The sequence below is a fragment of the Stegostoma tigrinum genome, chromosome 26 (genome assembly GCF_030684315.1).
Source record: "Stegostoma tigrinum isolate sSteTig4 chromosome 26, sSteTig4.hap1, whole genome shotgun sequence".
Classification (NCBI taxonomy): Eukaryota; Metazoa; Chordata; class Chondrichthyes; order Orectolobiformes; family Stegostomatidae; genus Stegostoma; species Stegostoma tigrinum.
In genome coordinates, this window is record NC_081379.1 from 26,038,126 (window position 1) to 26,051,473 (window position 13,348).

Sequence of the window (13,348 nt, forward strand, 5' to 3'; positions counted from 1 at the left end):
ACTTGACAGAACGACGGCAAATGCCTGAGGGCAGCGAGCGAACTCCGTTTAACCGCCGTTCTGCCCCGTCTCTTTTACGCGGCTTCTCGACACGAGCCAATCGCTCCCGAGGCGCCCCGTTTGATTTTTCGTGGCAGATTTACTTTAAACGAAAGGATATTCTCCGCCTTCAGGTAACCTATTCTCTCCTCGAATTCCAGTAGTTTCTCCCTCATTGCCTCTGCTTCGCCCGCATCTTCCAAGTCATTAAAGCGGATGTGAGAAGGTTTTGAATCTTCAAACTCCTCAAACAACTCGCGATCCCCAAAATCCAAATCCACCCTCTCGGCGGCCATCTTGTCACTAGGCAGTGACGTGTCCGGGTTAAAGGGTGGGGTTCAGAGTGCAGTCCGTTGTGACCTCTCCGAGCTTGTTCTATGATGATAGACGGAACTATTTGGTTTAAACGTACATTAATCATGTATTGTTCTTCCGGCTAATGTGAACGCAGCATCGCAGTCTCAACTTATTTAGAGAGACACGTTGGTGAAATCTCCGTCAATATTAGGACCAACTGTTACGTGCAGTTGTTAACATGCCGGAAACGCTGGGAGCACAATATGGCAAATGCTAGTCCAAGTCAAGACCTGGCAGAAGGGGCAGGAGATTTGCACTCGAAAGTAGAAACGGTGGATGCACGATGGGCCGAACAACCTCTTTCGCTGTAATAAATCTGTGATTCCGATAACGATTGAGATTCTGGTGAGCTTCGACCACTTGCTGAGGAGGAGCTGCAGTTTCAGAGACACTCGCCTTTTCCCAGAAAGACTTGACCAACCTCTTGCGCATTTAAAACGTACCTTTTTTTTAAATGTTGAAGTTTCTATCAGGACTGTAATCAACTTCATCGTGAGATCTAAGTAATACCGTTCCTCCAAGGGATGTTGCAAAAAAGACATCATGGCAGTTGTTGATCGATTTCCCCTGCGTTTACCAGAATGGAGTGTGGGTCTCAGGAAATTCAGATATGTATTCTTGAGTCCTCCCAATTCAATTAATGTATGTCGAGAATTTCAGGCGGAGGTAGGTATTATTTAAAGTGGTAAGATTCGAGCTTTTGTTGTCTCCATATAGCAATGTCTTATAGTTTTGGATAATGAAGTTTGAATTCCCTAACTTTTGAATGCTTGTTACTAACAGAGGAGGATTCCCTACAGTGTGGAAACAAGCCTTTCGGCCCAGCGAGTCCACACTGCCCCTTGCAGCATCCCACCCAGACCCATCCCCCTATAACCCACACACCCCTGAACCCGACGGGCACTGCAGGAGGCCCATGATGGACATGTTATCTAAAGAATGGGAGGGGGAGTTGACATGGTTCGCGACTGGGAGGTGCAGTTGTTTGTTGCAAACCGAGTGGAGGTGCTCTGCAAAACGGTCCCCAAGCCTCCGCTTGGTTTCCTCAATGTAGAGGAAGCCACACCGGGTGCAATGGATACAATCTACCACATTGGCAGATGTGCAGGTGAACATCCGCTTGATATGGAAGGTCATCTTGGGGACTGGGATAGGGGTGAGGGAGGAGGTGTAGCACTTCCTGCGGTTGCAGGGGAAGGTGCCGGGTGTGGTGGGGTTGGAGGGGACTGTGGAGCAGACAAGGGAGTCGCGGAGAGAGTGGTCTCTCCAGAAGGCAGACAAGGGTGGGGATGGAAAAATAGCTTGGGTGGTGGGGTCGGATTGTAGATGGCGGAAGTGTTGGAGGATGATACGTTGTATCCGGAGGTGGTGGGGTGGTACGTGAGAACGAGGGGGATCCTCTGGGGGTGGTTGTGCCGGAGGCGGGGTGTGAGGGATGTGTTGCGGGAGATGCGGTCAAGGGCGTTCTCGACCACGGCGGGGAGAAAGTTGCGGTCCTTGAAGAACGTGGACATCTGGGATGTGCGGGAGTGGAATGCCTCATCCTGGGAGAAGATGCAGCGGAGGCGGAGGAATTGGGAACAGGGGATGGAAGTTTTGCAGGAGGGTGGGTGAGTATTCTAAATAGCTGTGGGAGCCAGTGGGCTTGAAATGGACATCAGTTACAAGCTGATTACCTGACATGGAGACTGAGAGGTCCAGGAAGGTGAGGGATGTGTTGGAGATGGCCCAGGTGAGCTTGAGGTTGGGGTGGAAGGTGTTGGTGAAGTGGATGAACTGTTCGAGCTCCTCTGGGGAGCAAGAGGCGGCGCCGATACAGTCATCAATGTAACGGAGGAAGATGTGGGGTTTGGGGCCTGTGTAGGTGCAGAAGAGGGACTGTTCCACGTAACTTACAAAGAGGCAGGCATTGCAGGGCCCCATGCGGGTGCCCATGGCCACCCCCTTTGTCTGCAGGAAGTGGGAGGAATCGAAAGAGAAGTTGTTGAGGGTGTGGACAAGTTTGGCTAGGCGGATGAGGGTGTCGGTGGAGGGGGATTTGTCCGCCCTGTGGGACAGGAAGAAGCGGAGGGCCTTGAGGCCATATGCATGAGGAATACAGATGTATAGGCACTGGACGTCCATGGTGAAAATGAGGTGTTGGGGTCTAGGGAATTGGAAGTCCTGGAGGAGGTGGAGGGTGTGGGTGGTGTCACAGATGTAGGTGGGGAGTTCCTGGACTAAAGGGGAGAAAATGGAGTCCAGATAGGTGGAGATGAGTTCGGCGGGGCAGGAACAGGCTGAGACAATGGGTCGACCAGGGCAGGCAGGTTTGTGGATTTTGTCCACGTCATGTTGTGTTTGCATGTTCAATGTTTCAAAATTGGAGGAGTTAGGAATGGTGCTAAATATTGTGCAATCATCGGTGAACATCTCCACTTCTGACTTTATGATGGTGAGGTAGGTCATTGTTGAAGCAGCCAAAGATGGTTTGGCTGAGGACACTACCCTGAGGAATTCCTGCAGCGATGTGCTGGGGCTGAGATGACTGATCTCCAACAACCACAACTATCTTCCCACGTGCCATCCAGTGGATAGGTGCCCCCTGACACCTGCTAATCCCAGTTTTGCTAGGGCTCCTTGATGCCACACTTGCTCAAATGCAGCCTTGATATCAAAGGCTGTCGTTCTCACCTCACCACTTGAGTTCAGCTCTTTTGTTCTTGTTTGAACCAAGGCTGTAGTGAGGTCAGGAGCTGAGAGGCCCAGATGGAAACCAAATTGAGTGTCAGTGAGCAGGTTATTGCTGAGCAGGTGCTGCTTGATAGTATTGTTGATGATGCCTTCCATCATATTACTAATGATCGAGTAGACTGATGGGGGTGGTAATAGGCTGAATTGGATTTGTCCTGCATTTAGTATACAGGACATTCCTGAGAAAACTTCCACGTTGTGAGGGTGATGTCAGTATTGTAACTACTGGTACAGCTTGGTTAGGAAAGCAGAAAGTTTGGGGCACGAGTATTCAGTACTATTGCCAGAATGTTGTCAGGGATCATAGCCTTTGCAGTATCCAATGCCTCCAACTATTTCTTGATATCTCTCAGAATGAATGGAATTGGCTGATGCTGGGGGCAACTGAAGGAGGCCGAGATGAATCATCCACTTGGCAGTTCTGACCGAAGATTTCTATAAATGATTCAGCCTTCTCTTTTATATTGATGTGCTGAACACTTCCATGACTGAGGGTGGAGATAGTTATTAGAGCCTTCTCCAGTGAGTTACAAAGAAAATTACAGTACAGGAACAGGACCTTTGGCTGTCCATGCCTGCACCAACATGCTGCCCATCACAACTAAAACCTCTTACCCTTCCAGGGATATTATTGCTCTATTCCCATGCTATTCATATATTTGTCTAGACACCCTTTAAAAGTCACTTTAGTATCTGCTTCCACCACCTCCTGCAGCAGTGAGTTCCAGGCACCCACCGTCCTCTGTGTAAAAAAAAAACTTGCCTCGTACATCACCTTTAAACCTTCCCCTTCACACTGTAAACCCATGGCCCCTGCTAACTGACTCTTCCACTCTGGGTAAAAGCTTCTCACTGTCCTCTCTGTCCATGCCCTTTGTAATCTTTTTGACCTCTATCAAGTGGCCCCTCAACCTCAGTCGTTCAAGTGAGATCAACCCAAGTTTCTCCAACCTCTCCTCATAGTTAATGCCCAGCATACCAGGCAATATCCTGTTAAGTCTTTTCTGTACCCTCTCCAAAGCCACCTCATCCTTCTGGTAGTGTGGGGACCAGAATTGAACACAATGTTCCAAATGCGGCCTAACTAAGGTTCTATAAAGCTACAACATTACCTGCCAATTTTTAAACTCCATGTCCCAGCCAATGGACGCAACATGCTGTCTGTCTTGTTGACTACCTTTTTCACCTGTGTTGCCACTTTCAGTAACTTGTGCACCTGTACACCCAGATCCTTCTGCCTATCAGTACTCTTAAGGGTTCTGCCATTTACTATATATTTTCCATCTGGATTTGACCTTCCAAAATGCATAGCCTCACATTTTTCCAGATTAAATTCCACCTGCCATCTCTCTACCCAAGACACCAACCAATCTATATCCTGCTGCATATTTTGACGGTCCTCATCTCTATCCACAATTCTACCAACCTTTGTGTCATCTGCAAACTTATTAATTAGACCAGTTACATTCTCTTCCAAATCATTTATATATATTGCAAACAACAAAGGTCCCAACACTGATCCCTGAGGAGCGCCACTGGCCACAGCCCTATGCTATTTAATTGTCCACCAGTATTTGCAATTGGATGTGGCAGGACTGCAGATCTAAGAACTTCTCTCTTGATTATGGGATAGTTAGCTCTGTCCATCACTTACTGCTTATGCTGTTTGGCATGCCAGCAGTCTTGTTTGGTAGCTTCTCTAGGTTAGTATCTCATTTTTAGGTATGTTTGGTGCTGCTTCTGGCATGCCCACCTGCTTTCTCCACTTTTACCGAGGTTGATTCCCTGGCTTGATGTTAGTAGTAGCGTGGATATGCCTAGCCATGAAATTGCAGTTTGTGTTGTAGTCCAATTCTGCTGCTGTTAATAGTCCAGTGTTTCATGGATGCCCAGTCTTCAGTTGCTGGATTGGTTCAGAGTCTGTCCAATTTTAGCATGGTGATAGTGCCACTGAGTACAATGGAAGATATTCTCAATATGAAAATAGAACATTATCTCCTCAAGGACAGTGTGGTGGTCATGCTTACAGATACAGTAATGCACTGATGCATTGCAACAGGCAGAGTGGTAAGGATGAGGCTCAAGTATATTTTCTGTCTTGTTGGTCCAGCAGCTAAACCCTTTAGGACCTGACCAGCTCGATCAGCAGTGCTGCTGCAGAGCCACTCTTAGTGGTGGACATTTTAAGCCAGAGTAGAGTACACTATATATATTACAATATATTACTATATAGTCCTGTACACTAAATGCAGGGCAAGTCCAACCCAGCCTACTACCACCCCATCAGCCATTCTCAGTGCTTCCTCCAAGTATTCTTGAACATGGAGAGGGAGGATAGTACATGGTAATCAGCAGGAGGCTTCCTTGCCTATGTTTCAGTTTGATGCAATGAAACTTCATGATGTCCAGCGTCAATGTTGAGGACTCCCAGGATGCCATCAGCTGTGCCATATACCCCTGTGCTATCAGCTTTGCTGGGTCTGTTCTGCTAGTGGGATAGGACATATCCTTGGATAGTGATGACGGTACCTGGGACATTTGTAATTTGTAAGTGTAATTTTGAGTATGACTGTCAGGCTGTTGCTTGACTAGTCTGTGAGAGACAACGCTCTGTATTTTAACACTAAACCCAGATGTTAGAGGACTTTGCAGGGTCAATAGGGCTGTTATAGCCATTGTTATTTCTGGAGCCTAGGTTGATGCCAGATGATCCGTCTGATTTCATTTTCTTTATTGAGACTTCATAGCGATTGGTACAACTGAGTGGTTTGCTAGGATTTTTGAGAGGGCAGTTGAGAGTAACCACATTGCTGTGTGTCTGGAGTCACCTGTCAGCCAGACGAAGTGAGGATAGCAGATTTCCTTCGTGGAGGATGGTAGAGAATTAGATGGGTTTCTCCAACAATCAGCACTGGTTTTGTGGCCCCAATTAGATTGTTAATTCCTGATAATTATTAAATTCAAATTCCACTGTCTGCCTTGGTGGGATTCCACCCTGGGTCCTGACAACATGAGAGACAGTAGGAATTGCTGATGCTGGAAAATCTGTGAATAACAAGAGGAAAAAAAATTTTTGTTTCTGAAGAAGGGTCCATACTCGAAACTTCAGCCTTCCTGCTCCTCTGCTGCTTGGCCTGCTGTGTTCATCCAGCTCTACACCTTGTTATCTCATGACAACATTAGCTGAGTTTCTGGATTAGTAGGCCAGCAATAATTCTAGTAGGCTGTCATCTTCCCACTCAAATTTAAAGGGTTAATTAACATGTCTGATATTCACCATTCTTTTCCACATGTAGAAAATAATCACAAAGCAATTTAGAAAAAAGTTGTGATCCATATTCTTATAACACCAAATCCATCACATTAAAACAAAACATTCCTCATCAACAACATTGAATAATTTCATTGGGCAAGCATTTTGTTTATAAAAGTCTGACAGTTGATGGACTTGTTTGTTCAGGTCATTTTCTCCCGATGTTTCCTTAACTGTAGCAATGTCAGTTAACAATTTTTTTCTCTACCAACTTCTTTGTTGAATGAATACTGTCCAAAAGACAGCCACATAACATTCTTTGTAATCTGAATCAATTAACCTCAAAGAACGTACCTGAAAAATTTGTTTGCCATGCTGTAAATTGCTGTTTTGCCATCACTATCTGTACCTTTTGGAGACTTTTTCCATTCTTTCTGATTTTCTCTTATGATACAGTATGTGCCTTGAATTAAAATTTATTAATTTATTTCTGATGACTCTAGTGCCATAAAACTCACCAAACCTTCGGTGAAATATTAACCTTAACTATTGCCCTTTTACCTACATGTAAAGCATTGAAGTGCTCTGAAAAATTGAAGTCAATTGTAGTCCCTTCTGAAGTCAGGGAATGATTACTGCCCTTCTGAAAAAAATTTTGGTTAGCTCCTGGAAACTATAGACTCCCAACCGTTTGCAGTGAGTTCTTTACATGGACTGCCTAGGCCAGCCCAGATGCTAATTTACAGCTTGATTCGTCCGCTAATATTTTATGGTGCATTTCATCTATTACGGTGTGATTTTTTTTTCTCTAACTCCCTGCTATTCTTTAGCGCAATACTATAGTTTTCACTTTTATCTGCTAAATTCATCATTGTCAAATCCACACCCTCTCCCCACCCACCCCATTGTCAGTTCGGAATTTATCTAGACCCAGTCTGGTCAGTATCTATTTCTCCCTTACTTTCCCATTGTTACTATTTTCTCTTTACTATATGTTGTTGTGGGTGGATTATATCTAGTCACAATGTCTATGAAGTGCAAGAATTTTTTTGTTTTTGTTCGCCTTATCACATTTTTAAGCCCATTTTAAACCTTGTTAAAGTCTTTTCATGATTGGACTCCTTACTATGGGCTGGGATGGTATCCTACTTTGCTTTCTATAAATGTCCACTTTTAATGCTGACCTATGCTTACATGGTTGAAAAGCAAAGTAGTGTTTGGATACTTGGGTATAAAATGTGTGAGAGAGATCACCATCCTTAAAGTTCTCCAAATTAAACTACGTGAAAGTCAACACTATCTCCAAATACCACCTTAGGATAGGAAATAGCAAATCCAATCATTGAAAAAAATGCAGAAGTAAAAGTTTAATTTCTCTGATATGTTATGTTGTTTCTCAGTACAGACCCTGTACTAAATCCCTTAGCCTGGAGAAGTTAATTACAGGTTTGCAAAACTAAGCGGTTAGGATCCACATGTGCATTGGGATATAGGTGAAAGTTAGTGGATTAAAATCACTTAACTGAGCAGGATGAGGTATGGAGATAATGGGAACTGCAGATGCTGGAGATTCCAAGATAATAAAATGTGAGGCTGGATGAACACAGCAGGCCAAGCAGCATCTCAGGAGCACAAAAGCTGACGTTTCGGGCCTAGACCCTTCATCAGAGAGGGGGATGGGGGGAGGGAACTGGAATAAATAGGGAGAGAGGGGGAGGCGGACCGAAGATGGAGAGTAAAGAAGATAGGTGGAGAGGGTGTAGGTGGGGAGGTAGGGAGGGGATAGGTCAGTCCAGGGAAGACGGACAGGTCAAGGAGGTGGGATGAGGTTAGTAGGTAGCTGGGGGTGCGGCTTGGGGTGGGAGGAAGGGATGGGTGAGAGGAAGAACCGGTTAGGGAGGCAGAGACAGGTTGGACTGGTTTTGGGATGCAGTGGGTGGGGGGGAAGAGCTGGGCTGGTTGTGTGGTGCAGTGGGGGGAGGGGATGAACTGGGCTGGTTTAGGGATGCAGTGGGGGAAGGGGAGATTTTGAAACTGGTGAAGTCCACATTGATACCATATGGCTGCAGGGTTCCCAGGCGGAATATGAGTTGCTGTTCCTGCAACCTTCGGGTGGCATCATTGTGGCAGTGCAGGAGGCCCATGATGGACATGTCATCAAGAGAATGGGAGGGGGAGTGGAAATGGTTTGCGACTGGGAGGTGCAGTTGTTTGTTGCGAACTGAGCGGAGGTGTTCTGCAAAGCTTTTCCACTCCCCCTCCCATTCTCTTGATGACATGTCCATCATGGGCCTCCTGCACTGCCACAATGAGGCCACCCGAAGGTTGCAGGAACAGCAACTCATATTCCGCCTGGGAACCCTGCAGCCATATGGTATCAATGTGGACTTCACCAGTTTCAAAATCTCCCCTTCCCCCACTGCATCCCTAAACCAGCCCAGTTCATCCCCTCCCCCCACTGCACCACACAACCAGCCCAGCTCTTCCCCCCCACCCACTGCATCCCAAAACCAGTCCAACCTGTCTCTGCCTCCCTAACCGGTTCTTCCTCTCACCCATCCCTTCCTCCCACCCCAAGCCGCACCCCCAGCTACCTACTAACCTCATCCCACCTCCTTGACCTGTCCGTCTTCCCTGGACTGACCTATCCCCTCCCTACCTCCCCACCTACACCCTCTCCACCTATCTTCTTTACTCTCCATCTTCGGTCCGCCTCCCCCTCTCTCCCTATTTATTCCAGTTCCCTCCCCCCATCCCCCTCTCTGATGAAGGGTCTAGGCCCGAAACGTCAGCTTTTGTGCTCCTGAGATGCTGCTTGGCCTGCTGTGTTCATCCAGCCTCACATTTTATTATTAGGATGAGGTATGGGTTGGTTTACACTCAAACGCTGAGGTATTGGTAGGTTTCCCAATGTGTGTTCAACTAAAATTACTCTCTTCCCAAGCATTGGTTAACAAGGAATTAATCAGAAGATTCTCAGTCACATCTATGACAGATCTACCCAACCCCCACCCCCAAAAAAGCATTAGCAGTGACCCATGTTGGCTGATGATCAAAAATTAGCAAACCTACTTTGCTCAGATATTTGATTATTAAGTCTTATGAAGAATTACCTCAGTAAAAATGTCATTTAATGCTTGGAAAATTAACAAAAAGAAAATAAAAGATCAAGACCAATGGATTTGAGTTGAGTAATATATTTCGTATAACTTTAATTTCTCTTTCCCTCACCTTCAGAAGAACTTGACACCTCTTTTTCTTGGTGCTGATGTTGTTGCAAAAACTGGCATCCGCACTGAAAATCATCCAAGAATCCATGCAAGATTTGCAAAGAAAGGATTGGCAACCAAGCTCAGTTTTGGTTCAGGTATTATATTCATTCTGTTTTTAATGTGGTTTATTTAATAGGTTATTCAAAAAATATTTGCATATCTTTGAGGAAACTCATGTCAGCTACATCCCGCATACATACATGTTAATTAGAGATGATAGAGACCACTTAACCTAGTTTAGTTATCATCCTATTTGTGTGTTCAGAAAGATTCTAAAGGTGTTCTGTTTTTTCTTAACCAATTCTTCCTTGAATAATTCTATGACATTCAGCTGTGCCTTACCATTTGGATGTTCAATGCTTGTAGTGACCACTCTTTGCCAGGAGAAAAACTTTTGATATCAGCTCTGAAACACCTCCTATATCTTTATTTAAAATAATTTCTAGTTTTTTATAAATCAGATATCTTTTCACAGGAATTAACTATGTGGCTCTTCTGTTTCTTGCATTATTTCCATGCTTAAATGCTATTGTTTCTTTGTTTTGCTGGCAAGAAATAGACACTCAGGATATGGTGAAACCAAACTTATAGAGTTTCTAATAACGTTCTTTGACATTTTAATCAACAAGGAGGTCAGATATTATTTGGATAGTTTGGAACTTGTGGTTGAGGTCACAATCAGATCAGCCATGATTAGATTCCCTACAGTGTAGAAACAGGCCCTTCGGCCCAATAAGTCTACACCGCCCCTTGAGGCATCCCACCTAGACCCATTACCCTATAATCCACACACCCCTGAACACTATGGGCAATTTAGCATGGCCGATCCACTTAGCCTGCACATCTTTGGACTGTGGGAGGAAACCGGAGCACCTGGAGGAAACCCACGCAGACACGGGGAGAATGTGCAAACTCCACACAGACAGTCGCCCAAGGCTGGAATCGAACCCAGGTCCCTGGTGCTGTGAGGCAGCAGTGCTAACCACTGAGCCGCCCAAAATGAATGGCTGAATAACAGAGCAGACTTGAAGCCCTGAATGACCTTCTCCCATTCTGAATTTTTAATTGGCTATATTATAACCAGCTCTACCATTTGTATGTGTGTCATTTCCTTCACTACTGTCATTTTTTTCTTGTATTCTCCCCATTTCTGAAGATGGCCTCAATTGTTATCTCCTTCGCAGTCATTAAAATCTGAAGGTTGTCCATAAAAAAGTTAATTGTAGCCTTTTGTTCATTGGCTCTTATGTATTTCTCTTTTACTCATATTTATAATTTTTGAAATTATTTGTTTTTAGAATTTCGATTTAAAGGATTGAAGATACCATCTGTGGTGAACAATTTGTGGTTTTACAGCATTCAGGGACTGTTTCAAGTTGCTTTTGAAATGTACACTAAAGAGCAACAGTTAGAAGTCCTTGTTGTACTTCAGGTACTATTAGCATTTGGAAGAGATACGTCATTTTTAAAAAGATTTTCCAGTTATTGAATTGATCACAACTATAAGGCACTATTTGGCATTATATATTTTCATGTAATGCAGCTTAACATGTAAATTCCTTCCCTATTTGCTCCATTAACTTGGATATTGTAATACAAAACATTAGCATTCTACTACAATTAATGTTATTTGACGACTATTAATTAAAATGTTTCTCCTAAGCAAGTTGTGTGCAAGGCAATTATAGTACTGTAATACAAACCTGTTAGGACTATGCTGCACAATTGTGGATTTAGAATAAGGAATGACACATGACTTGACAAGTTGCTGAGTTCCTAAATTAACTACATTGACAAAAGATGTGTTAAGCTATGTCTTATGAAAAATAATGCAAGTTTGTTTTCAATCAACCAGGAAAGTCTGATACTTTGAACTACTGTTTTCTTTCTTTATAGGATTTGTGGAAAGCAAGAATAAATGACCCTAATCTGAATGACAAGTATGATATCAAGATTTTGCAAAATTTCCCTAAAGAGGGATTGCTTGAAAAACGCACCCTTGAAATAAGGGACAACAGAAGTTTCAGTGCATTGCATTCAAGCATTCAAGGTGCTAGTCCTGAACCTGATATTAATATATATAGGACAGCTGCTTTGGATTGCACCCACAACAAAAGCGTTGTTAATCAGGATGACCATAACTATTGTATACAAGGACAAATTCTACTGCCAACTGAAGAGTTTTGTGCAGATAGCCAACTAAATGTGGAGGCTTTGGATTGTGATTCTTTGTCTACCAGATTTAGATCAGTTTATCAGGCTTTTAAAATTTTACCATTACAGATACAAAAGGAACATGAGAAAACAATTACACTGATGCTTGATTTTGTAGAACTCCTAATAGGTGAAAATATGTGTGCACAGAAGTTAGCTGATATGATGCTGCAACTTCTGACACATCTTCAAGACTTCATTGTCAAAATAGAAACCACTGAAGCGGGTGTTAATTCTATATATTGTAGTCACATGCTTTATACTGTAAGTAATTGGTTGGGACATCAATTTTATTCTGCTAATGGCTTGATCAGCAAGCAAGTAGAAGAGTTCAAAACAACTCACATCGACAGTATCACAGACTTGCCACCTGCTGAGGATTTGGTAGATAAATTATTTCCTGAAGCCATGAAAGTTTTGCTGTTGAGCTGGATGGGGCTTGATGATAATTCTGCATTATGGAAACGACAAAGTGAATATCCAATAGTGCTGCTTATATTAGAATTTGCTAATCATAATCTAATCACTGGTGTTGCTCATGTACTGTATTCCAGTTTGATCTGTAAGTAGGAGGTTGAACAGTATTTGAACTAGATATCAATGCTTAAATTTAGATATATTTTCAAGATTTTAAATAATGTTTAGCAGTAATAAAATGATTTCAGAGTCTGTAAAGAGATTTGGAAATATTATTTTTGCTAAACCTCAATTATCATAAACCTTGGTTTGTTATCGGGGTGGGGGGTAACCTGAGCAATAGACTAAGTCTGAAAGCAGCCACTAGATGTCTGAAATAAAGACAGAAAATGTTGCAAACACAGTGTGAAAAGGAGACAAGTTTATATGTTGTGGATCTGGACCATGTTTTTTTTTACTGATTAAAAAAATATGGATACTAAACTATAGATCTGTCAAAATATTCTATTGTTTGCAAAGAGTCCATGTATTCTTGAACTTTTTTGTCTTCTTACATATGCATAAGCAAGTTTCCTTCTCGTTAATTTCTTCGCTAAGATTAGAAATGTAAAACAATGGGTAATAGCCTTTATCTCCTCTTGATCGTTTCACTGAAAACTGCTAATGTGACATCAGCCAACTCAATTTCGCTACTCCGTTCACTGTCTAATGTGTCTATCTCTGAACTTGTTGCATATCTTTGTTATTAACATTTTCAAATCTGACCAAAGTGGTGCTGCTTTTGCCTAGTGAAGCAACCTCTACATTGCAGAGTCAAACACCAACACTTTCTCTGAATTCCAAAGACCATGGCCCCACTACCAAACATCCAGGACACACAGCAGGGTCTCCAACCCCACAATCCTCAAAAACCAAAGAGATACCAATTATATCTCCTTCCCAAGATCCACAAATAGATCTACCAGAGAGGTTTTATTGGTTCAGCCGATGTCTGCTCCACCAAACTAGTTTTTTTTTCTATGTTGACTGTTACTAAATCTATTGACTCCGATAGTTACGCCAA

At 43.4% G+C, this 13,348-nt stretch overlaps 2 protein-coding genes across 3 annotated transcripts in view; one reads left to right on the forward strand and one right to left on the reverse strand.

The window, feature by feature from the left end:
• Positions 1–385, reverse strand: part of zcchc8 (zinc finger, CCHC domain containing 8) — a 37,802-nt gene extending 37,417 nt beyond the window's left edge. The window contains exon 1 of one of the 2 annotated variants that reach the window (XM_059655064.1): positions 159–385. In XM_059655064.1, the coding sequence (XP_059511047.1) occupies positions 159–335 (177 nt within the window). In that variant the 5' untranslated portion in view covers positions 336–385. The remainder of the gene's footprint in view (positions 1–158) is intronic. The other variant, XM_059655063.1, reaches the window with a different exon arrangement.
• si:ch211-110p13.9 (uncharacterized protein LOC562347 homolog) lies at positions 354–12,723 on the forward strand. Its single transcript, XM_048555930.2, has 4 exons — positions 354–1,062; positions 9,620–9,749; positions 10,953–11,086; positions 11,551–12,723. The coding sequence occupies exons 1-4, from the start codon at positions 940–942 to the stop codon at positions 12,436–12,438; spliced, it is 1,275 nt and encodes a 424-aa protein (XP_048411887.1). The 5' UTR covers positions 354–939; the 3' UTR covers positions 12,439–12,723.
• Positions 12,724–13,348: the final 625 nt, after the last annotated feature.

Bases quoted from the DNA above. Each gene is read 5' to 3' on its own strand.
- si:ch211-110p13.9 (XM_048555930.2), top strand. From the start codon at position 940: ATGGCAGTTGTTGATCGATTTCCCCTGCGTTTACCAGAATGGAGTGTG. The intron at 1,063-9,619 runs GTAGGTATTATT...CCTCACCTTCAG, and splicing joins GTCGAGAATTTCAGGCGGAG to AAGAACTTGACACCTCTTTT. The intron at 9,750-10,952 runs GTATTATATTCA...ATTTGTTTTTAG, and splicing joins CAAGCTCAGTTTTGGTTCAG to AATTTCGATTTAAAGGATTG.